This window comes from Molothrus ater, chromosome 1 (genome assembly GCF_012460135.2).
Source record: "Molothrus ater isolate BHLD 08-10-18 breed brown headed cowbird chromosome 1, BPBGC_Mater_1.1, whole genome shotgun sequence".
NCBI lineage: Eukaryota > Metazoa > Chordata > Aves > Passeriformes > Icteridae > Molothrus > Molothrus ater.
The window spans coordinates 145,433,618-145,459,903 of record NC_050478.2 but is presented as its reverse complement, the minus strand read 5'-3'; the positions used below and the strand labels follow the sequence as shown (position 1 = coordinate 145,459,903).

Sequence of the window (26,286 nt, the reverse complement as noted above, 5' to 3'; positions counted from 1 at the left end):
CTTTTTTGCTGACTATTGTAGTACTAAAGGATATAGAAATGCAGAAAATTATTGAGCCATGATACAGAGTACTATTTGCTGTTTGAACTTTTTTCTGTCTCCCTGGCTAAAGTACTGTCTAGTGCACAGATCTGGGGTCTGACTTCCTCACTGGAGTTGGTGCCACACTCATTGCATCCTTTCTGATCTCTAAATCCATTGATGTGATGAGTTCCCCATGAATAGCTGGAGTTACTCAGGCCTCCTGACTGAAATTGCAGATGTGACTTGGATTTTTTTAAAGGTGGTTCTTTTTGGAGCTCTTACAAGAATGTGATTTCAGGAAAGTAAAGATTAACCCAGTGACTTACTTAACATACTGGAGTTTTCAGGGACAGGTGCTTTGATGACTTTGCTGGGACTATTTTGGGCTGTTCATTCCTCCTGTAACTCAAAAAATCCTGTGATAGGAAGATGTAAAAGCAAATATTTGTCATGTCTGAGCCAAGGCTCTACTGGATGTGATGATTCAGCACAGGACTGGACTGATACCAGCAAAGGGCTTGACAGCCAGTGCCAGTGAAAACAGGAGCAACCTGTGCCAGCTCATCTTACAAAAGAGGGGCAAAGTTGGGTTCTTTGCTGAGCTTTTCTGGGAATGGCTAATCATTCCTTCCACAAGGACACCATGGTGTGCCTGTCAAGCCCAGGCAGTTTATTTTGGTTTAATGGAGAGGAATGCATCCAAGCCTTATTGCAGCACAAAGGGATCTGCAAGCAATTCTAAGCTGCAAGGAGTTGCTAGGATCACTACAAATGTCAGCTTTGCCATCAGAAGTGTTCATTTGGCAGAGAACACTGTGTTCCTGTGCATAAAAGCTGGAGGGCAGCACAGAGGAGTGGTGTCTCATCTTTTACAAAGAGTTTTGACTCCTCTTTCCCTGCAGTACTGCTCTCCTGGCATCTTTAGCTTGTGTTGTAACTTAAGAGATGCAAGTGGTTTGAAGATTTATCAGAATTTTTTTAAAAACCCTTCCCAGACCTGCAGAAGCTGACTTCTGTGTTAGCCTGAGTATTGTAGAGTTATTAACCTGGAAAACAGGAGCTGGGATCTCACTTTTTTCCAAGTGTGAATGGCCACTATGGAGCTACTATGGCATAGAGGAAATTCTGACTGGGTAACAGGAGGTTTCCAGAAAATATCCAGTTTGCTCCTCACAGTGCTTTTGGGGCTATAAAGAAACAAAACAGGATGGGCTCCCAGGGACCATGAGGCTTCCTGATTGCATTAGTGTATCTCAATGCCAAATCTTTGCAGCAGTGGTACTCTTCAAAACCACTAATAGAAGGGATGTCATTGCTAAAATCCAAGTTATTTCCACCTCTGCCTAGGCCTTGACATCTACTGTATAAAAATCTGGCTTAACTTCATGCTATCCTTCCCCCTCCCTGTCCTTGCAGAGGGGGAGTGGATGTGCCAATCCCATGTGATGGCAGCAGGACTTTTGTGCTGAAGGATGCTGCTGCTTTCCTCTTTAAAAGTCTCTATTGACTGAACAGCTGGAAACTTTAACCTAGATGTGTTTTTGAGGTTTATTATTAATGTCACGTGTTGTGAGTGATGGACTGAGCTGGAGTGAAAACTGTTTATAGCAAAGCTGCTTATTTTTTCTCCCCAGGGCTGGAATCCTCTCCCTGTCTGCCTTTGCCTCTTGGGCAGAGTATCTGCTGCAATCCTCCATGTGCCTGTAATGCATGGGTCTATTGCATCCACCAATGCAACACACTGAGCAGTGTTGGTTGCAGCTTGGCCCTCCCCCTTCCCACATGCTGTCTGCTCCTTTTTTTTCTTTACATTATTTTGCACTATTTTACATTCACAGGCACAGAAATCTCTCCCTGTCTATATGAACAGCTGGTTTGATGTGTGGATTTAGCATTTCCACAGAGCCAAATATAGACTTTATGGTGGTAGCTGATCGCTGCTATGTCTAATGTTTAAATAAGTGGCAGAAAGGATGTCAGGGTATTTTAAGAGCTCAACCCTTCCCCCTCAGCCCTTTGTAACAGACAGACACAGCCTCTCACTGTTTCTATCTATTGCTTCATTAAGGGCTCCATTCATTTTATAAACAACACAGCTGCTGACCAGTGTTAGGGGGGAAGAAAAAGGAAAAAAAAAGGCTTCTGATTGCAACTGCCAGACAGTTCAATGTCTGTTCTCTGCAGCTCAGCGTGGGGATCATTTGCTTACCCAGCACTCCTATGGGCTGGAGGAGAGTCATTGTTTTGATGTCATTAAAGAGGCAGCCCCACATCCCATGGACCCCTACGTGCTTTGGCACTGGTGGGATGTGCATCAAACACTGGATGCAGACACCCCTGGGCATGGGAAAGAGCCCAAGGGTTGGGAAAAGGGATGGCAGGCAGTTTTCCTTCATAAGCAGCTGCACCATAGCGGGCTGTGACCTGCAGTAGAGCTGCAGAAAGTATCCCTGGGTGACCTGCCACTCTCTGCAATTGCTTGTGGCTGGAGTGGATTATGGTATTCAGGTCAAGGTCAGTGCCTGGAGGGGGCTGGGGAGGGCAGGGCTGTTTGCTGGGCAGCAGCCCTGGAGAAGGGCTGGGGCAGCTCCAGGCAAAGCCTACACGAGCCAGGGCACTTGGAAAAGAGCAGGACATGCCACCAGCCTGGGCTTTTCATGCCCTGGCTCTGCGTGTGTATGTACCTCTGTGTGTGCACAAGTCCTCACAAGGCTCAGCATGATGGGCAGGGAGGATGGGGCTGCTGAGCTGTGGGTCTGCCCCACCCTTTGGACCTGGCATTGGCACAGGGAACAGCCTTGTAGGGTTTGGCAAGCCCACCCCATGCAAAGGTGCCACCCAGACCCACACACAGCGGTGAGGTGCACACTGTCCCACCAACCTGCTGGACCTCAGAGCCACACAGATCTCTCCAGCTAGGGAATTGTCATTTACTGAATGACTGCAACATGGTTTCATTTATTTGTAATGGTAATATGGCCAAATAAAAAAAATCTTAGCTCTTTATCATCAGCTGCCAATGTTAAACGCTGATCTGATCCTGCGGCCATTCCCTCTCTGCTGCTCATGTGTGTTTGGGGCAGAGGAGATCCTACAGAAGCAGGGCCTCACAAAGGATCAGCACTTCATTTGGAAAGTGCAAATACTGAGGAGATGATGGCATTCCCAGACTAGTGGAAGCAGCCAGGAAGCCCTTCATGCAGGATTGTGTGCTGGGCAGCTGCCACGTGGGTGAGCAGAGGTTGCAGAGGCCAGATGGGACTTCTGGTGCCTCTGGAGACAGCAGGGAAATATGGTACTTTTGTGGAAAGCTATTGCCAGAGGCACAGGTGGCTGGAAAATGCTTAAAAATGAAATGCTTAAAAGTGTAGAGGACTGCCCTTCTTGGGGGAAAAAGAAAAAAAAAAAAAAAAAAGAGTATAAAAAAGGCACACTGGAGGAGAAGGCTGGGGAGAATGAGGAGAAGGTGCTTTCTTGCCATAAACAAGCCCTGCTGACCAATCTCAGTCCAGGACAGGAGGCCACTCAAAGTGTTTATGTTCCTATGAAGGCAAGTAAGGTACTTCAGGCTAGAAGGCAAGCTTGGTTTGTTGGAAAACACTGCAGGTATTTTTTTCTAGAATTAAAAGGTAGAATCCTTACTGTGGTTAGCTCTGGAGGTACATAAATGAAGTGATACAAAAAAGTGTTTTGTAATTAATTTAAATGCTTTTCCCCATGTCTTTAATAACCTTGTTTGAACAATTTCAGTTTGTATGGCTTTTGCAAACAGGTTGTTCCTGCAACTTCTCAAGAGAGCTGATAATGAAGACATGCTTAGGCAGGTTGGGTAATACACTCCACTTTGCTCAAATACTCTAGACCTCTGTCCCAAGTCCAATAAGAGTGCTGCAAAAAAAACCCTCAAATGTTGAGCCAGAAACAGACCAGCAAAGAAATGTAAGTTGGGAAACAACTGGCTTTTCCAATCTGCCAAAATATTCAAAATGAAGGAAATGGTCTCAGACTATCCTTTTTCACCACATTACAGTGCAAGTTTTACTTTTCTGTGTCCTCTAGTTTCCAGCTTTGTCACAGATTGCAAATGCCCACTTGGACATTAGCCAGGCAAGAAGATGGGAAATGTCAGCCACAGATATATTTCACCTAAATATATTTCACCTTCATTTGCTTGCCTAAACTTCTCAATGAGGTGCCAGTCACAGATTCATTAACCATTTGCCACTTGTTTAATATCTTTAAACCACAGCAGCAATGTGCCATCTTAAAAAAACCTCACCATGATGCTCTACAAACAAGTAATGTGTTATATAGCTGGAGTAACTCAGACTGCCAAACCAATCTGGTTTTCTCATTATTTTTTCATATATTTCTGTATATGAAGCTGACAGAAATAACTCTATAGAAATGTTAAAACTGGAAAGTCACAATTTGAGAAGGTAAATGTATGGAGATGTGCCTCTAGATAGTGAGAACACTGTCTCTATCCATTTAATAAACTGTTTGTTTCAAATTTCCTTCAAGAAATCTGGGACAAGAAAAATCCCAGGGTTTAATTTAAAAGATGACACAGTCTTTTTAAATGTTGTGGTTTTCCTGGAATATTACATATACACAGGACAAACCTGGTGAACACCTCAAAAACATGGCAACTGCACTACTCCCTGTTTCCAGTTGCATTTACATCAAAATGGTGTTTTAAATTCCAGCCAACACTCCATGGAAAGGCATTTTAAAAAGCTTCATGCCTGCTTTCATGCCAGCATGACCAGACCTTCAAAATCCCACCCTACATCCTTGACCCAGCCTAGAGGACCAACAGGATGATCACCATGAGCTGAATGTGTGTCAAACAGTCTTGGCTTAGGTGGATTGCAAAACTGTCACTCTCATCCTTTCTTTAGCCTTTCACTTGCCCATTGCAGCAGAGGGGTCTGACCCTGGTACCTCCTCAATGCTGTAATTGTTGATGGTGGCATCACTTTCAGGTCCCAGCAGAGACCTGGGCCCATTGCACAAATGTACAATGAGCATCAGTTCCTGCTGGAGGAGGCAATGAACAGTAGGGCCTTGTTCTGGCTCTGAAATCCTGAGGAAAAGTGAAGCAAAGGGCTGGATCCATTAAAGCCTTTGGGGATCTAGATCTTCAATGAATTCAAACAGTAACCACAAAAGTACTTTTTTAAAAGATGCATGATTTCCCCAGGCACAGAGGGAGCCAGGGAACTGAATCTAAAGCTGGACTGTTGCCTGGTCCTAGGGCTAATCTGCTTGTAAACACCCATTAAAACAAAGGATCTCAAATGCACCACAGACTTCAGATCAAGGTAATTGGCTGCAAGTGATGCTCTTCCCCATAAAGAGCCACTGGACAGACAACCAGTGGCACAAGCAGAGCAGCAGAGCTAACAGTGCTTGGTTTCCTACAGACTTGTGTCCAATGTCCCCACAAAACTCCTTTACAGATGTGTAATAACCACTATTCCCATCTGTGATTCCTTCAGCTCTGCCTCCTCCATGACTACTTGTTTCCAGCCTGCAAATCTGTTTAAAACCCCTTTTTGTGCTGCTGCTGGGGTGGTTGGGCCACACTGCAGACGTGTTGGGTGCAGTGACTGCCTGGCAGGTGTGCATGGCCTTGGCAGGGACAATGTGGTCAGCCTCTACCTTGCCCTGCTCTTTGATTTCATGTTTTATTGAAGGAATTGCAATGCTTCTGAGACCTTTACACTTCTGCCTGCTTTGTTTGACATTTCCCACAAAGGGGCTGCCTGACAGACAAACAAATGAACAGTATGTCTGCATACACTCAGTTTCCTTAGGAAACCAGGCTAGAGACAGAAACATCTTGGGTGCATTGGGCAAGATCTGTGGTTTCCAGGCATTCACTTCACTAAAAACTGACACACACTGGAGCTGCTGGTCATGCATTAGCTCTCAATAGCTTCTTTTATCTCTCAGGGAAAGCCTTGTGTTACAGCCACTGCAGCATTTGATTGCTGTGGTTACAGAATTAACTAATTGCAAGCAGAGCAAGCCAGTTAAGGGACAGAGTTTTTCATACATGATCTGGTCCTGTTTTCTTGCTTCCTTTTGTGTACATGTAATACAGAGAAAGACTGAATGTACTTATAAACACCCATTATACATACACTGCTTTTTATGCCCACAGGAATATATACTTGTAAATATACGCATATATATATAATCATGGGCATGTTTTCATAAGGTTTTATATATAATATTATATATATTATTATGTAGATGTCTGCACATAATATTTTATAGGTGTGTATACATCTACATATAAATGTATATTTACATATTTATTTTCATTGTTTATTTATTATTTCTTTATTTTAATGAGTATGCACATATGCATATATATGGCATTTTAAGATGGGCAAGAATTAGAACACAGGGTTCCAAGTCATATTTAGGGGACCTGATTGAGAAAGAAGTCCTAGAATGTCCTCCCTATAACTTCTTAATACAAACCATTTTCCCCTTTGGAAAACATTGTCAAATTCTTGGCCATGGCCTCTGTTTTGTAAGTTCACATGGAACTTTTTACCAAGGGAGGGAGTTTGAAATGTAACATTCTCATTCTTGCAAGTGCTGAGGTCTTGTTTGACTGGAGGCAGATAGGTCAGGTATGAATTCTGCTCTCACATCATCCAGGCCAAGGCAGTCATGAGGTTGAATCTTTCAAAATGTGGTGGCCTCAGGTTCCTTAGACCAGAGAAACAAAGGGAAGAGGGGCTTTGCACTTTCATTGGAACATGTGGTCAGGGATCACCCTTCCTTTCTGCCACTAGAGATTCATGGAAGTTTCAAAAAATAAATAAAGCTTAAATTAAGAAATTACCTATGTCTATAAAGAATATATGGGCCAAATCCTTATAGACAAATTAAGATGCTATTGGTGTTAACAGCTTTTGGAGATATACAGCATTTTTCCTAATTGTTTTTATATAGGCATGGCATTATTTTCAGGCCATTCACAAGAACTTTTAATTCATCATAGCCAGAAAAATTTATGTCTCCCAGAAACTGATCAAGATTCTCCTGGGTTATCAAGATGAAGACAGACAATTTGCCAGCTGAAAGTAAATCAAAATAACTGCATCATCCCAAGTTCAGCCCTGTACTGGTCAGATCTCCAGATCATGTGTCACTCAGCAGTTCTACTGTGTCACCAGGGATTTTTGAAGTGGATACTACATTTCTCTTGTTCATGCAGAAACACAACTCTGCTCTCCCAACTGAAGCAGCAGCAAACCTGTCATGGGACATGGCTGCTGTACTAAAAATTTATTGGAGAAAAAACTGGCTCCAACATCCTTCAGTGATGATAAATTTCTTACCTGGAAAGATAATGACAGGGTTCTTTCTTTTTTCTCTTAGCTGATGTTTGCATGTGAAACCCCTTCTGTAGAAATTGTTTACATTGATGTTTACTCTAAGCATCAGCCCAGCTGGAATGAATGCACCAGAGGCTATGCCAAGGGTTGCCTCTTCTTCTGCATCCACACATTCTCAGAGCTGATGTGAAGCCTAACACCTGTTTTCTCATTTAACACATCTCTTTTCCTCTTCCCCAGTCATGTAAAACAATGATTTGTGTCACTGGCAAGGTGGCAGTGGGAAGAGGCACCTGTGTGCTGGTAACACCCTGGGCAGCAGGAGGTGGTGGTGGTCCCCAAGCACTGGCCAAACAATTTCTATTTCTATCAGAATAAATGGATGCAAGAGGTCTTGTCCTTCACTTCTTATCTGGCTTTCCACATTTCATCTGCAGAGAAATCCTAGGAGCAATACATCACCTGTGGATTAGATGGATCCTGAAAGCATGAGCTCTGTGGAGTGCCTGTTTTGGGTTCAGTCAGGCTATTCAAGATCAGATAATGCAGAGAACTGTGAAAGTGTTCCTGGCACAAGATACTTCAAGAGACTGAGATGAGTCCGAGGAGAGCAGGACACAGAAGTTCTTGGACCCAGCCTTTGCAGTGAGACAGAAACATCACACAGAGATTTCAGGAGAAACATCCTTCCCCCTAGGCTTTTCCCATAAAATTCACAATGCAGTAAAATCTGACTGAGAATAACAGAGGGGTGATTCTAGGACTGATCTCAGTGTGACAGACTTTAGCTGCAAGGGTCAGACCATCAAATCCTGATGTCTAATGTTGAATATAAAACATATATTCCAGTTTTCCAGCTTAGACAATAACATTCATGAAATGACAGTAAGGATGTCTGAATCTCATGTCTAAACTAATGACAGCCATACTTTTGCTGTCATACTAGTGTACTGTTCTTTCCTATGGGCAATTAAACTGCTGGCTTAGTAAATGACAGTGCCAACAGAACCGTCATTTAAGTCCCAGCATCAGTGCATAAAGGAATTTCTGGCTACTGTTAATGGATGAAGACCTATTAAAAATCTTGTTTGTTCAAGGCCTCCTCAAAAACAATGTGACAAAACAAAGAGATTTAACATTGATGCCTTAGGCTTTAGCTTTCATATTTTCCAGATTCTGTCCTGCATTAGTTTATAACTCTGAACTTCATGAAAAGTGTTAGCAAGTTCTCTTCAAAGTTTCATTAGACAAAACAATCCTTTCCCAGCCTGAGAACCAAGGACACCATTGCAGCTTCAGGCCCAAAAAGTATAAACACATCAAATTAAGGAGAGCAAACTGGGAGGATGGGACTTCATAACCTGAAGCTGTAATTGGACATTAAACCAAATTTGTAAATGGACCAAAACTTATAAAAGTGTGAAAACTCATGACCAGCTGTCCATCTTGGGTTTAGCCTCAGCTGGGCTCTTGTACTGCCCAAGGTGTATCTTTTGAAGGTCTTTTCAATAAATACCTTTAAATAAATACCTTTAAATAAATAATTTATGCCTTTAACACTGTCTAGCCTCTGTTCTACGTAGCCTTTCAAGGCATCAACATCCTAACTCAGGAAAAAAACAAATTGCACATTGGCAATGGATGAAGAGTCTCCTTTTATTTTAAAACCTCTGTAAAATCAGAGCAAAGGGTCAATTCCAGCATTCAGCCAATTTAATTAGCGATTTCAGAGTAATCATAGTAATGAGCCAAGTCAGCAAAGATGTCATTGGGGTTCCTGCAGTTCAGGTTGCAAAAACAAGCATTGATCCACATAATTTTCCAGGAAAACTCAGTTCCATCTGGGCACTGAAAGCTCACTTCAATAGTCTTGGACTTGTAGGGTGTGCAGCACCTGTTGTCTGTGCAGACACCGCAGTACTTGGGCCTGTAGGGACTTTTGCTCACACATCCAGAGATGGTGTAGTTCATGGGCTCATTCGCCCTGTAGACAGCCAAGCATTTCTTCCCAGGCTAAATCAGAAAAGAGAATAAAAACAAAGAGGTAAATATTCAGTGCTGATACATGTAGGGAGTAAAACCCACCTTGCTCTTTACAGCTACATGAAAGGAGGCTGTGGCAAGGAAGGGGAGATGGGGGGGATGAGGGGCTCAGCTTCTTCTACCAGGTAAACAGCGGTAGGACAAAGAAATAGCCTCAAATTGTGCCATGAGACGTCCAGGCTGGATATCAGGAAAATTTTTTTTCACTGAAAGAGTGGTTAAGCATTTGAAAAAGCTGCCCAGGGAAGTGATGGAGTCACCATCTTTGGAAGTATTCAAAAAATAAATAGACTTGGCACTTTGCAGTGTGGTTTATCAAGCATGGTGGTATTCAGTCAAAGGTTGGGCTTACTGATCTTGGACATCCTTTCCAAATTTAAGGATTTTATTATTTTATTCTATGATTCCTGTGTTTAAAGGGATTTGTAGATTAGGAAGACTTTTACAGCCCTGACCTAGGTGGCGTGAAAGATTTACATGTTTAGACAGAGGAACCCAAAAGCTGCAGAGTATATTGTGCATATACTTGCACAATAGAGTTCATAGCCATGACCAGGCGTGCAGCTCTGCTTTTCTGCCAGCTGAGCACAGGGCTGTCCGAGCCAGCATCAAGCACAGCAGGCTTGGCTTGGCTTTCCTTGCAAGGACCTTTTGGCTGGAGCTGAAACTCTCAGGGAAAGGTTTTCATACCAACACAGGCAGGACATATTTTGGAACTCTGTGCAGCACAGTAAGTCCATGTACAAGTGCAGCCTCATGAGGCCTGAATGCTGCCAAACAAAGGCTGACTCAGTGTCCATGGGGTACGCAAAGGAACAGCCCCCACCTTGATGTGCTGGGTTATATCCACCTCACAGGGCCTCATGTTGCACAGGCGGCTCTCCTTCAGGAGCCGGCACTGCTCGTTGTCGTTGGAGATCCTGGTGGAGATGCCCAGCCCACAGGTCTTGGAGCAGGGACTCCAGGGTGAGGTGTGCACGATGCAGTTCTTCTGCCAGGCTTCCTCCTCTCCCTCGTACGCTGTGGACACAGATTAACCCCACATTATTCAGCCCGGGCAGCTTTACATATTAAACACCCTCACCCCAGCTCATTGCACATTCAGGCCACTAACCCAAATAACTAAACCGCAGCAAAGTGGCCCAGCATTCCTGTGAACATCCCACCCCCTTTGTGCTGACCTACTTGTGTCAGACTCTCCATCGCTGCGAGCGCTCGGGGCCAGGGCTCATTCCTTTATTCCCTTCACAGCCTCACACAAGGGGGTCCTTGTCTGGGACCCCCAGGTGCTGCCACAGTATAAACAATTACAGAAGCCTGAGCCAGCGGGTGGAGAGAGGGGATGAGATCAGATCTCACCATGAAGGTTTATTTCTGAGCCCATTCAGTTGGTTCCCCATCGCAGAAAGTGGTCAGCAGTCAGCTGGATGGCAGAGGGCTTGGGAAGCAGCCACAGCCTTTCACTGGGGGGAAGAACAGCTTCAATAGCTCTCAGAGAGCTCAGCAACCATTTGAAGAAAGGGTGGGCTCTGTTTTGAAAGCAGCCAACAACCCCACTTATAGTTCTGTCCCAGCCTCAGCCAAAGTCCCACTGCTCTACAGCTCACAGGACAGTCCACAGGCATAACTCTGATAGAAACTGCTGCATTGAGCTTGCTCGCTCTTATATTCATTTTTATATTCATTATTATATTAAATGTAATAAATGCTACTCTGTCTTCTATAACACTTCTCCTTACAGGAGAAAAATCAGGAAAGCAAAGCTATGTTTTGCCCATTTTGGGGGACAGGCCATGAGGACGTAAGGCCAGTTTCAGTAGTGGATATTCTGAATTTGGACCCATCCCTCATTTCAGAACTATCAGGGACAGAGAAGCGAGGGCTAAATTCTGGTGGTTTTAACTCACAAATGAAGACTGAGACTTTTCTTTGTGCAACAAAAGACCAAGGTTTGACGAAAAACTCCTACCAACCAAAGAGCCAAAATCTTTGCATACAACAACCCTATCTCTCCTTGAGCTCCGCTTTTGTGAGATGGTCTAAAACATGGAGCTAGTGTGGCTAATGTCACTACAGTGTGTCACAGGGCATTTTGACAATAATTTTAACACATATGGCAAATTGAATCCATCTTAAGCATTTGGGACCATGTTTGAGGCAAATGATAGCACCTCTGCCCTGTGGGTTAAGTGATCATTACTATAAATGTGAGTGTGAGGACAGAATGTTTAATGTCATCAGTTCAGAACTGATGAAAAGTTGTACTACCACAAAGACAACTTAGCCCAACTCACAGTGAAATTTCCACACAATAACTGCCTTCAAGGTCTTGTGTAAGTTTGAGAGTCCTAAATCCTATCCTAATGTACAGGGGCTTTAAAATTGCAATACAATAGCAACATAACCTGGACAGAAAGCCTCTGTCCCAAATTAAGCTGAGCCCATTCTCTTTTCCAGAGGGTTCAGACTGAGGGAAAAAAATGAAAATGAAGAATTAAAAAGGACTTTTGATATCTTCAGAGTTACAGTAGACATGTCCTTCAAAGGGGGCTTTGGCTCACAGAATTCCAGAATGGTTGCACAAGCATAATTGTGAATATCATATGCACAGAATTGTGAGATGGTTTGTGTTGGAAAGGACCTTAAAGATCATCTCAATGAACTCCCCTGCCATGGCCAGGGGTAGCACCCACTAGATCAGGTTGTTTAGGGTCCCATCCAGCCTGTCCTTGACCACCACCAGGGATGGGGCATCCAAATCCATATTGCTACTACTAATGAGTTCCCCTGGTGTTTGCCTGCCCTGTCCTTCAGCACGTGCTGCGTGGGAGGCTGTGTCTCCCTCACAAAGGTTAGACACCTGCCAGGACTGGCAGTACAAGCTGATCCTCTGCTTGTAGATTCTGACAGATGGCAAAGGAGAGCTCTGCCTTGGCAAAGGAGAGCTCTGCCTCATTCCCACCGTACCTGCAGAGGAGATGTGGCGCGGAGATGTCTTCCTGATTTTCCTGGAGTCATCACAAACCCACTGCTCGCAGCACTTCCCTGTCATCTTAATCAGCTTTGGGTTTGGGCACCAGACAAGTGGAGGACGTGAGTTTGTGCACATGGGAACACAGCCCACAGCCCCATTAATGCACGTGCAGTTGTATTTGCAGTTGGGCTGAAATGTCTCCCCATTCTTGTACCTCACTCCATTGAGGACACATCCTACACCAACAATCTCTGAAAAGAAAGAAAAAGAGAGAAAAAAACACACAGAGCACCATTAAAAGAATGCTGGCAACAAACAGCTCCAATGTGTTCCCTTACCAAGCTGATCCCTGGGCTGGCAGTGCTGCAGAGCATCAGGTTCAGCCTGATGCTGCACCATGTGTAGTTACACCATCTAGGAAACTGTTTTCATTCTAAATCACAGCAAAAAAAGAGAACCTTTTAAAGCTTCAATAAAAAAATAAGTTAGAAAATAAAACAAATTTTATCTACAAATTCTTACTTAAATAAACCAAAATAATTTCATAGCATGGTGGTACGAATTACTCACAGGGGGAGAAATCAAAGTAATTAAAAAAATATTTAGTGAAATATGAGGTTTTCAGAGACATATGAGACATTCATGGAATTACACAGATGACACAGCTGTTCACAACACCTGTGTATATCTGAAGCAAAAAGGGAGAGCAAACAGGGGAGCAAAAGGAGCACCCAAATGGCTCTGGATCCTATATTTAGGATCTTACCCAGTTTATCACAGAGCAGTTTTCTCGGAAAATGAAGTACACATTTTAAAGCCATAAAAATAAATATTTGATGTATAATTTTTAATATAAAATCACTGTAAAAAGTCAAGCCTTCTGATTGCTCATGAACAGGAATCACAGAGCAGCATTTTTAGTTTGTTTGTTTCAAATTATAGACTGCCTGTATCTTGAAGCAGTGGCTTTCAATGGAAAATTCAAACTTCAGTCTCTTGTTTAGTCACATGGAGGCACTGCTCACACAGTGGTTGGGTTGCTTATGTTTTGAATCTGGTCAGAAATGGAGTTGCTTCAGGAAAACACAAATTGAAATGCTGGATTAAAATTCTGCAAAGGCTTCCTATTTTTAGAATGAGCTGAATGAAAACATCAAGCACAAATCCCTTCTGCACAAAAATGAGAGCTGTTGGAATTTCAAGCACAGATCTAGATCTCCAGTTCACGCTCAGCTTCAATTTTTGTAGTGCTTCAGCCTTTGTATTGAAAAGGCAATCACTCTGCTGGAGCTGGGCCTGAGAATTCAGAGGGATTTCTAGGTATGCACACAGATTATGACAGTTCAAAAAATGCTGTATCTCCTGGTGTTTTCCTACAAGCATATTCCTCCTGGATTATGTTAATTTACTCTCCTGCAGGTCTCATAAACCAAGAGGATCACCATGAGAACATCCCCAAACACAGACAAAGGAGCTGTTGAATGTCTTCATGAAGAACCTCACTGAGTCTGCATCAAAATAAAGCAATTTGGAGGCACATCCCTATTCCCAGCCTCACATGCACAACACCTGCCTCACCCCCTGGGCCTGTGCTCAGCACCTGCTGCCTCTGCTTTGCTGCAGAGAAAAGCCAACAACAAAAGCAGAGCTGCAGTGACTTCCAGCAGGTTCCCATTTGATGTCTGTGAGGTTAAATCCTGGGACACACCTCAGCAGTCCAGATACAGACTGAATTTCCCCCAGTTTGAAACCACTCCCTTTCCCAACACATATTCCTGACTCTTTCAGGGTCTTTAATTTCCATAAATTATATTTTTTCTGTGGCCCTTCACGCCCTGGATTCTCTGGATCCAGCCAAAAGCATCCATGTGCAAATCCAGTTCCTCAGAGCAGTTAGTCCCCAACCCTCAGCACAGGATTCCCACTCACAGGAGCTTTCAGTACCAGGTCAGGGCAGAAGCTGGTGGGCTCAGAGCAGGGTGATGCACCCTCTGTGTGGCCCAGGGTACAAAAAGAACACATCAGCAGACCCTGTCCTTTACCTCTGGCTGGGTGCTGAAAACAAAGGAAAGGGCACAGGTTTCTCTGGCAGTCAGAGAAAATCTGCCTCACATCCTACCCATGGAAAGACCTTCCTCTTATTCCCTTCAGCTGTGCACACTGTAATGCTGCTCCCCAAAACCCCATAAATGTCACATAACCATAAATGTCACACGTTGTCATGGCAGTAGGGAAGTGAAAGCACAGACTGGGAATGCCTCCAGAGCTCACTGGAAGAGCTGGGATCAGTGTTCCTTCAGCACAGGGCTGTGCCACTGGCACACCAAGTGCCTGTCATGCGTGGGAGGACTGCAAAGACCAAAAGATATCCAACTAAGAAAACAATCATTTAAATAAATAAACAGATGCAAAGCAGCATGAGGGCCTTTAAAGAGGCCTAGGAAGCCTGATAGCTTTGAGACAACATCCAGCCTGTTTTCCTCTCTCAGCACAGGGCCAGCTGTAACGATGTCATTCTTGACAATGTTTGTCTAACCTGCTCTTGCAGACCTCTCCTGAATGTTCTACACACACTCCAGACAATACATTTAAATGATCTCATATCCTCTTTTCTTAACCTTAATCTTTTCTAATCTTGAAAATCACTGTTTAAGCTTACAGCTCCTAGCACGTAACTTCTCTTGTTATTTTGCCTGTATCCTACAAAAATCTGGTCAGACTGCACTTTTGCATGCTTGGTTTTTTTTTTCTTTTGTGCCTGAGCCAGTGCAAAGCCAATGTCATTTCTTACTAGACTTCCCACCCTTCTGCTGAGGAAGAGCAATGCCTAGTATCACTTGTGTGAGAATCTGCCAGCTTATCCTGAACTTCTTAACTCTTCAAACCTGTCCCTTGGGTAACCTCTGCTCATATAAGTTTATTGAAGCCCACAGTTTGCGAGCTTTTTCCTCTTCTGTGGATCAGTTATTCTATCAGTCCATCTCACAGTCAGCTCTCCTCCAGGTTTCCTTTCACCTTTACATTTTGTCTTAAATAATTTGTTTTTATGTTCTAGCCCAGAAGACCCTTCATTTGAATGTCTTTTTCCTGTTTATGAACCTAAAGCCATGACCATATGTTCTAATAACTTACTAAAAGTAGCCTTTCTGATCAGCAATGTGTGTGGTTGTGCTGATGATCCTTTCATTTTTAATCATTCCCAGAAAAACAATTTTCAATAATTTCTGACTTTTATGAGAGAATCAGTCCCCTCATGTTCTGGAACTCAGAACAAGTGAATGTATTCTTAATACATAAACCACTACCTAATTTCTTTTTGTGCTTTTTCTTGAAAAGCATTCCAGCGTCACAGAACCAAGAGTTTGCTATCAGAGGTGGGAAGATATCCTTCTGCCTCATAACAGCTAATGTAACTATTGTAAAATTGAGGCTTAAAACCTTAATTTGTAGCTGGCAAGCTCTGATAGGAGATGATTATTCCTGACCATCTCGACAGGGTATTCTACAGACCACGTGCTATCCATCCAAGGTATCCGCTATAGGGAATTAGCCAAAAGTGTCCCTTTAATGCCATGGCATTCATGTAGGGGCCCATATTGCTTGTCTGTAAATCCAGCTGTCTGCCTATCCTTCCTTCATCCCCAACCTACTACAGCACCTCCTTCTATTACAGAGTAATCTGTTTACACATATGGAGACTTTCAAATGCTGGTTGGTCTTTGCTCTTGGCTGCAGCCAAGTCAAAAGGCAGGAATTCAGATGTCATTTCTCATCCAGCCAACTGCCCTGAGAACAAAGACAGCTACAAGGGAATGGAAGATGCTGCAAGGAGGAGCTGATAAGCGTGAAGCCAGGTATCCAAAACGAGATAAATCTCAACCCCTGCTCAGTCAGCTGAGCTGCCAGCCTATATCTAATCAAAAATATATGTACATCACTTACGTGCACATACTCCTATTTCGTACCTAGGTCTGTCTCCGCTGTAGTCACAGTACAAGCCCCTGTGGAAGTCACAGGTGTCAGCCTCTGTGCAGCTCTCCCCTCTCTGCTTGGCACACGTCTTGCAGCAGTCACAGCCGTCCGTGACCAGGCTGACGCCGGCCGCGCACCGGGGCGGGGACCTGGGGCACTCACAGGGCCACCTGCAGTACTGAGTCCGTGTGTAGGGCTCTGCCGTGGCTGGGACAGGGCTGCTCATGGTCAGGGAGGTCTGGCCAGTGGCCTGCAAACAAAGAAACACAGCTTGGAGAGCGTTACAGAGAAATGGGGGCTGCAAACCCTGTGCTGCAAACCCTGTGCTGCAAACCCTGTGCTGCTTGGTCCTCAGTTAAAATCCCCTCAGGTCTCATGAGTAAAAAAGAAACTTCAACAAACCAAGCTTGCAAGTCAATTATTCATTATTCATTATTCAATTATTCATTATAAATGGATTATCAAATTCAAAATCTGATAATCAGATAAAAAGCCTGATCAAGGTTAATCAAGGTAGGAAAGGGATTTCATGTAGCAGAGTGATGACATTCCAGGTCACTATTGCTGAGATCATGGAGTACTGGGATGCTGTAGTTCATATCAAAACCCACAGAAGGTAGAGGCTCATTGCATTCTGAACTCTCAAATCCCAGGTCAACAAGCTCTGGATGATATATAACAGCACCAGCCCTGCTTGTGGTGCAGGAAGGGTGCAAACTGGGCAAGTGACAAAGCACAGATTTCATTTTTCTAGGAGGATCACTGCAAAGAAACCTGTGCTGTACATGGGGGTGAAGCAGGGGCACAGTATCTCAGGCACAGAAACAAATGGAGTTATTAACATGGGGTCAACAGCAGAAGGAACATGGCACTGCTTGGGCACATGTGGTCCAGAAGCCCTTTCTAGTGCTGCAAAAAATAAGTGTGCAACCCTCAACCCTAAAAACTTCAAAGAAGGAAAGTCAGACTCTAGAAATTGCTAAGGCAATTCCACTTATTGCTGCCTTCCCTGTACTGTACTTTATATCCCCAGTGTTTTTCCTCTTTGCAGTTTGAGATGTCTCAAACAAAAAGTTTTCCAAAAACTCTCCATGATGAAAATGCCTCACCCAAGAGTTTGTGGGAAAGGACCCCACTATAGTGAGCTATCCATCAGGATATCTTTGCAAAGTGCCTTTAGTGTCTTTTACAGTTTCTTTGTTAGCATGCTCAGATTTTATTAAAGTACATTTTGAAGCCTGTTACTGCTATATCTGAAGGTGTATTTAAATATCTTGGAAACTGATTATCCTATATTTAGAACACTAAATTGGGAACACATTGCTAATCACTGCCAAATAGACAATGTGTTTGCTCTGGGCATAATTCCCAATTCCATTAAGGCCCCCTTTACAAACAGTTGGCCCTAAAGTAGGCTTAAAAAACACCTTTAAACTCTTGTTTAAACTAAAACATACCAATATAATTTACTCCCACTTTAAGCTCCTTGATGCTGTCAGAGTTGTTAACAGAGGAACATTCAGATTGACAAAAAGCCCTGGCCTTTCAATCCTAGGATTTTTCATTCCACTCACAATCATTAGAGTAGGTGCAATAATCTGCCACTTGAGAAGAGAGGCCTCCTCGAGTGCCATAAACCTATTTACTTTGTTGCTGATCATTAAAAAGAGTGTTTAATAATCAGGTCCAGATATACAGACAAAAGTCACACAGCTATTTAAAGAGCTCATTGCCACAGCCCAGCCCTGTAGGTAAATCCCTTCACCATCCCTTGTTTCTATTGTCAACATGAGCAAGCAGCTTCTCCCTGTGCAGATGCGAATGTGTCTGTGAGCCAGCACACGTAGCAAAGAGGAGCCCTCATGCTCCTGTGGGTTTAGTTAATATGTGAAGGGCTGAGGCTGAATTCTTGTAAAGCACAGAACAGCTGGGAGACATTTGGTGGCTTGACAGGAGTTTAGAGTAAATTATTCAACAGCCCTTCCTCTAGGTCTGACACCTGAGCTGGCCAGGGAAGCCTTTCCAGTGTCCTCACAGTGAGGAGCTGTTGTGGATCTTGGATGTACTGGCTGAATTGTCCAGACGTGTGGCTGAGTCCATTGGATGGATAGTGTGGGCTACATGAGCATCTTCAGATAATCAGTGTGGACAGGCATCAAACCCATCACTCCTGGATCTTACAAATGGGGAAGGCATGGAGTGACGGGGTTGGCATCATGTCCTAGGCTCCATCACCACCTAAACAAAACCCAGCCTTTGGAAACTGTTTTCCACTGGAGCCTTTAAAAGTGTGCAACCTGTACAGCCTTGCAGCCTCTCCTCTCCTCTCCTCTCCTCTCCTCTCCTCTCCTCTCCTCTCCTCTCCTCTCCTCTCCTCTCCTCTCCTCTCCTCTCCTCTCCTCTCCTCTCCTCTCCTCTCCTCTCCTCTCCTCTCCTCTCCTCTCCTCTCCTCTCCTCTCCTCTCCTCTCCTCCTCAGACCTTCACTGAGGGAAAAACCATTCCGTAGATTTATAAAAGTACTGGGTTTTCCTTTCCATAGTCAGCTGTCATCACTTAGCAGTACCAAAGTCTCTTCGGAAAAGTCATTCAGCCCTACTACTTCAATGTCCCAGAACATTTTAGAAAATAGACCCTTCCATTTTAATGAGTATATTGGTTAAATCATCATGACTAATGCTTTCCACAAGTGCTATCAACAGGAAATCACACTGTAACAGCCTTCCTCAATGGCTGTCTTTTATTAGAAAAAAACACCAAAAACCTCCCAAAAATCCACCCATGTAATTTAAGGTTTCAGGAATCATGTATTTAGGGTCAGTATATTGCAGAGAAGGACAATGATTTTGTAAGAAATCTGAAATAATATTTCAGATTAAGAAAGTGATAAGAGCAAAGAGAAAATGAACACTAGAAGTCACACTAGTGGGGATTTCACAAGCTTATTTCAAAATATCAGAAAGATAAAAGAATATGCCTGTTAGGAAATTAATTTTCTCAAGTACTGGTAATTAACATGTTTCATTTAATTTTTCTTTAATCTTGGAGTCTGCAGATTTGTTATCTTGGGTGCCAAGGAGAAAATATTCCACCAAAATTATTCATGAGTTCTAATTTTTCTGCTTCTGGAGATACAAGCCCATCCTCATTAAAACAAGATGAAGCCTTTCTCAGCCTGCTATGCCTGATAATTCTCTATTAAAGTCACTCCTGATTTATGCTTGGCAAGCTCCAAAATTACTTTATTTTTGCATCTGCAGAGCAGATTGCTAGCAACAATTCCCAGTTAATTTCTGTCTTCATATTCAAGAGAAGAGAAGGAGAAAATAAAAAAAATTACCCGCTGTCTGCCAGAGCCACAAACTCAGTATTTTTAATAGCCAGAAGTTTTATTAACAAGTTTCAAGATATAAAGTGGATAGCAGCATTTTATCAGCACAATCTTCCTACTGGCAACACATATTTTCAATCTGGTGAAAAATACTACAATTGTAAATATGTTTTAGTTTTGAAAACTGGGAGAACCAAGATATAGTGCTGAAACCAGTGTATGTAGCCCAAACTACAAGCTAGGCAGTCTTATTGCAGAACTTTTACATATTACATGAGAAACCTCATATTAACCTTTTCTTTAAAGCAGCAAAGCACCACAATATATCCCTTTGCTTCCGGCTTTTACATAAGTTTAAAAATATATTCCTGTGTATTGATTTTACTGTTTCAATGCTACAAGATCTTACTCTTAAAACCTTTTCTTTCAAGTATTTTTCTCATCAGCTAGGTGAAGGCAAGAGGAAGCTATCCCTGTTCTTCCCTTCCAGTTTATTGATGGGAAATGTTCCAACAGGATGGTGACTTCTAAATTGGATTCCTTTGGCTGACAAGAGAGCTGGAGAAGTGGCTCCATAGCAGAAGAAGCCTTAGTGCTTTATCAGCTTCCACTGTATTCTCCTTGGTGGTAATTTAGTCTCAAAGGAGAACTTTTTACTTCACTCAGATCTGCCCAAGCTGTGTTTTGCAGGATACATGTTGCTGGGTAGACTACATTTAATTTCTCACAGTAGAAGACATTAAAGAAGTATTTTTAACCTACATTTCTGATACTGCCTTTCTGAGCAAATGCCAGATGTTGTTGATGGAGGGATATGATGTGATCTGGATTATCCTGTTCTCTATCTCTGACATACTCACAAACGAAAATGATTAGTGAGGAAATTTTATTAAAACATTCTCTGCACTACAAGGTCTGAAAACGTCATCCTGCCACTGTTTAGAAGTCCAGATTTGGAGTTTGACTGTTCTAAACAAGAACACTGAAGTTAAAAACATAGTTTTATGCAGATATTGTGGGATGCATCTCCTAGGAAAAGGCTGAGCATTTGTACATAACACACATCTGCTTTCCCCTGGTTCCACCTACTGGCTGAACTATTGAGACAGCACAGGCAGAAATGCCTGTAGAGTCAATTCCAGTTCCAAGAACCACCCAATGTTTTCCCATTATCCAAAATTATTTTAAAGACACCCCAGGAGACTCATGCACGTTCCCAGAGTTTCTTACACTAAACTGATGGAGCACATTCCCAGGGGAACACAGCATCTGCAGCTCAATGAATAAGTTAAAAATGAAAAGACAAAATGAAATATAAACAATCCATTAAATAAAGGCACATACCTTTCCATCCCTCAGTTGTATTTCTGGGCAAGCATAGAAGATGCTTAGTTTCATTCCAGAACTGACAGAAGTTAAAAACTCATAATGCTTGTCAGAGAGATGGCAATGTAAAACAGGACCTGGCTTACATCAGTGGGCTTAAATCAGGCCCTCAGGGTAGACATTTGTTCTTGATTTTGCTCAGCTGAAACTTCTGTGCTGAATATTTCTGAATATTTGCATTATTATTATACCCAAAACAGATGGGTTAACAGAGAGCCAGTTCTTACAGGGAGATCAGCAGTAATCACAGTACCATCAGGACTTCCTTGCTGTTAAACTCTTGCAACAAATCCCTAAGTCCCCATGAATGCTCATAAATTGTCACAAGCTAATGCTAGGGACAAGTAGCATCAGGACAGAGATATAAATCTGATTCTGCAGGACATGTAATTTAATGGTCAGAGTAAAATATGATTATGCAGGGCTCAGCTTCTCCATGCATGAGGGTCTAGATACCTCATTAAAATTGATCCCAGACTTGAAATCTCCTGGACATATTATGAAATAACAGACTCTGAACGCAGAAAATATAAGACAGTTTTAAAGATGTCAGGTGCCAGCTGGATTTATTCTTGCTGTGCATGGTAGGTTGAACAGAAAAGAACCTTCTGCATGAAGGAAAACACCCAATAGCCTAAGAAAATAAAATATCCCAGTGAGCCAACCATTATATGTCTGTGGATCCATGAATGACGAGCAATCAGCTTCCCATAACTTTATTTTGGGAAATGTATCTGTGGGAAGAATGTAGACAGATGTTTGGAATAGCCTTTTCTAACTCAGTTTAGACAATTACAGAGTAAAGATTACATACATTCATCTCTTTGCCAAAAGATTGCTTACACTGGCAAACTCAGTGTGACCTCCCCTTTTCTTCATATTTTTCTATGGAGTATTCAGAGGGAAAAAAAAAACCCTTCCCTGTTAGAAAGCAACCTGATGTTTTATAACTGTTGTCCCCTGTAGAAGCACTTATTTAGAATAGGGTGACCTAAAAATGTTTGGGCATCATTAAAAAATTGACACTGCCACCACTGACTCCACAAATAGAGATATTGAGCAGCACAATTTCTGTGCTCTAAGAGCATTTTAATGTCTTGTGCTGCAATGAGCTCATCCAATGAAAGAAGCTTGAACTGGAGTATGAAAAGTAACAGGGAACATCTGGAGAAAAGTCTCCAGATGAGAAAAGTCTCCAGAAGGTACAAGCAGACAGACTTCAGTTTTAGGAAAGGGAAAATGCATGTGGACCATCCAAGATCACAGAGTTTGAAACCATCCTAAAACTGTACAGTACAAGATATGTTTCTACCAGCCAAAAGATGGGTAGAAAAAGCAGTATCAGTTCCAGTAGCCAGACAGGAGCAGGCTGCTTTGGCAGAGGTTTTACTTTACAAGTGGACATGTTCTGCTTTTGCTTATCTCCTTTTTAGTCATGGCTGTGAAATCAAAAGGAAGATCCTTTTCATCTTCTTACCCTATTGGGGACATTCTTCCATGTTGTGCATAAAAAGTAAAGAAAAATTTTAAAGCTCCACTTATTTGTTTGGTTGTGGTGTCTTTCCCCATGGCAAGAATAGTCCAAATTTCATTAAGTTCTTCAATATTATCCTGGTTTTCATGATTTTTTAAAATAAAAATATAAATCTGCATTTTCAAATATCCTGAATTTTCTGTTTCTGTTCCAATGCAGAGAATTTTGACTTAAAACAATTTTTCATTTTTAAATTTCAATGTTATTTAAATTCTCTAATCTGAAACAATTTGCTTGACCTAATATCTGCTCTTCCCTGGAATTGCTAATTACCTGATGAAGTCATGCATCCCTATTTCCCTTAAATAGCAATTTTCCATATCAATTTTTCACAACTATTTCTCTCTAGCTCTGAATTTCTGAGTTGGTCACTTTATTTTCTAACTATCAAAGTTCCTTTCTCCTTGAAATCCATATTAAGTGCCCTCATTTTGCAATTGTTATGTTAATAAGTTTATTTAGATGCAATATGGAAAAGAATCTGGTTCTGTTGAGATATCAGTAGAACAATTCATTTCCTGGATTACAGTCTTGAACCCTCACTTCAAACGGTCTGTCTGGGAGTTTGCAGTCTAGAGCATGGAAACCAAGATGGTCAGAGACCAAAAGGAGAAGACACTGAGAGAGCTGGGCTGCTCACAGTCCACTCTTCCCAGTGATAGCAGAGGGTGAAACAATGGGCAGAAGCCACAAAATATATTCGGGGAGGTTCTGAACACAACTTCTTTACCAGCAGAGCAATGCACCACCAGGACGTCCAGGGAGGCTCTGGATTCTCCATCCTCGTGTGTTGCACTCAGAGGGCAAGGACAACCAGCACTCCTGGCAGCCTGTGCAGGCACAGCTTGCCAAATCCACATGTGAAGATGCCCTCAAACCCAAACCACCTACAGGGCATCTTCCCCAGTTCAGTTCTGCATTGTGCCACCTAAAGTCTGCTTCTGGCTCATAAATGGAATAAAAACTGATCTATTTGTTAAATGGTGCATATAATGCAGATAAAAGAATTCTATTTTTCAGGACCACGCCAACTCCTATCATAAGCCCAGCCAAACAAAAGCTACTTGAAAGATTATTATTTTATTTGATGACAGGAAACATACCATAAATCTGGTTTTGGAGCAGGAAGGAAAAATAAGCGGCTGCTCCTGCTACTTTAATGGCCCCTTTGGAACACATGGCATGCCTGGTTTCATCCAAAAAACATAGCTGCCATTTTATACAGTGTTGTATCATTATATCAAAGCCACCTCAAGACTCTCAATGAAAGATGAGCAGTCTTTGCACTGCTACATCCTTGTGGTTAAGTAACAAAGAGATGGAGCCTACAACTTGTCTGAATAAACAGCAGCATTTCCAGATACAGGGTCCCATCACAAAAGGGTATTTTGTGCCAAGTGCAGCATATTTTGGTAACTGTGGCTCATAATATATTATGAGATCTGCTAGACAGAAAATGCAGATGGAAGACAGAGGTCAGCAACATCCTTAGGGCCAATGGGAGATGCCAGACTTCTGCATACTTGAGGAGGACCTGAAACTAATCCTGAGTCTGAATGCAGATCATTATGATCCAGCTTGAAGTGGTATGAGTTATCTCACCCTTTGCCAGGCAAAATCATGGCATAAGTCTCTTGCAGCATCTGAAGTGAGCTGGTTCTTGTGCAAAAGGATCAGTAAAGCGGCATTTGTGCATTTGAAGCAAAGGCATCCCCAGCACAGTGGATGGTGGCCTGATCTGGGTGTGGTCTGGCCATACTTCTGTGAGGAAAGCAGCTTCTCTTCACAGGATCATGGAATCCAGATATTCAACCAGACTTTAACTAGAGCCTGTGGCTCTTTCTAGAATACCAAATCAGAAAAGCTGTGAAACACAGAGTGGGAGAGGAGTATAATCAGATTTTATCTTACACCAAGCAGGGGAAAAGAATGACAAGAGTGCAATTCTAAGTACCAGCAATGACAGACCCCATCCATGTGATTGCTGTGTTGGGCTTGCAAGAACAAGACTTGCACCGTGGTCTCCATCACAACTCAGCTCATCTTGTGATACTTTCACATCTGTATTGTGAAAAATTCAGCTGATATCTCCCACCATGAGTTCCTCTGAGAAAAAATCAGATCAAATTGCAAAGATAAATGGAACAGTATTTAAATGAAAGAAGGGAAACATGACTTGAAGATGCATCCAGACAGCAAGAGGTCTGACTGATGTTCTGAACAAGCAGCAAGCATCTGGAAATCCCTGAAAACAGGACCATGGCAGTGCTAAGACATCTGGGAAGTGAATGACTGTTATCATCACACTGAGGGTGCAGAGGAAAGAGAGACTCACACAGAAGACAAACCACAAAACCTCCCAGTGAGTTAAAGTCATTGACATGGTTAAGGCAGGGTGAGGGACAAACCATGAACCTGAGGCAGCTGGAGTGCTAGGTTGTCACAAAGAGGAAAAGAGGAACTGAACCTTTCCACAAAGAGGAAAAGTGGAACTGAACCTTTCCACAAAGAGGAAAAGGGGAACCTTCTACTTTCCCCCCCCATCACCCTCTGGGGGCATCTGATCACACTGACAGCAGCACAGAAACAGCACCATGGCCTGTGCTACTTCCAAGGGTTTTGTTTTCTGCCCTCACTGTCATGTAAGTCATGGAATCACAGAAGATTAGGGGCTAATGTGGATGTCTCAAACACCAACAGCCAAACAGCTGTGGAGGCACCAAAGGTATTGGTAATAACACACTGTGAGAAAGAACAGGATGTGGCTGGAGCAGGGATCATAGGCAGGTAGAGACAGTACATTTCTGGGAGAAATGTCCTTGTTCTGGCTCCTGCAGATTATCACAATGCAGTACAGCACAAGGGCAGGATGAGGAACAGGCTCAGGGGGAATCAAGACCACTAAATACCCCCAAAACCCTCCAACCCATTTCCAGAAAAGTCAAGAACAGACAGTCTGTGATGCTAAATAATTTCCATAGAAAATTAGAAACTTATTTCCAGGGCAGGGAAGATTTATCAATAAAACAGTACCCCCATGAAGCCCTGGTGTGTGTGCCCCCCAGGAACATGGGCACCCAATCAGATGGATCACCAGGACTGGTGATGTCTCTCTTCCCTCCCCTCTCTCCCCTTCTTTAATCCAATCCATCTCTCTCTCTCTCTTTTCTCTATCACCCTATTCTTTTACCCAAACCCAACTGCTATGTGCTTACACTCGGAGAACAGGGTCTGACTTACACCAATTTCCATGCAAAGTGAGCAATTTACCAATAAAACTTGTGAATTTTCATGGATTTTGTCATTGTCTGTCAACATGAACACCTATGAATCTTGGGTGCTTCCTTTTCTTAGAAGGGTGGGACACCATGTAAAGTCCCTTCTGCCTCTTTCAAAATCCCAGACAGAATTCCCATGACATTTCTCTATACTACAGTGTGAAATGATTCACTCAGACACATCTCTTCAGTTCAGGGATCTGAAGGAAAGTATAAAACAGCACACAGCACAGAGCAGATGCTGCTTTAAATCACATCCTAGAGGAACTGAAGTGGGGAATTCCCTAGGGAGACATTATCTTCCTAATCTGTTTACTTCCTAAAGCTGGTATCAAGCTTTTAGCCATATCACAGGGTACCAATGTCAAACAACTGCCTCTTA

General features: G+C 42.8%; 1 protein-coding gene across 1 annotated transcript in view; it reads right to left on the bottom strand.

Moving 5' to 3' along the window:
• Window positions 1–9,026: 9,026 nt before the first annotated feature.
• CCN4 (cellular communication network factor 4) overlaps window positions 9,027–26,286 on the bottom strand; it is a 34,389-nt gene continuing 17,129 nt past the window's right edge. Inside the window, exons 2-5 of the mRNA XM_036406426.2 lie at window positions 16,348–16,627; window positions 12,399–12,656; window positions 10,258–10,451; window positions 9,027–9,401 (exon numbers count right to left, since the gene is read on the bottom strand). Coding sequence (XP_036262319.1) covers window positions 9,102–9,401; window positions 10,258–10,451; window positions 12,399–12,656; window positions 16,348–16,627 — 1,032 coding nt within the window. The 3' untranslated portion in view covers window positions 9,027–9,101. The remainder of the gene's footprint in view (window positions 9,402–10,257; window positions 10,452–12,398; window positions 12,657–16,347; window positions 16,628–26,286) is intronic.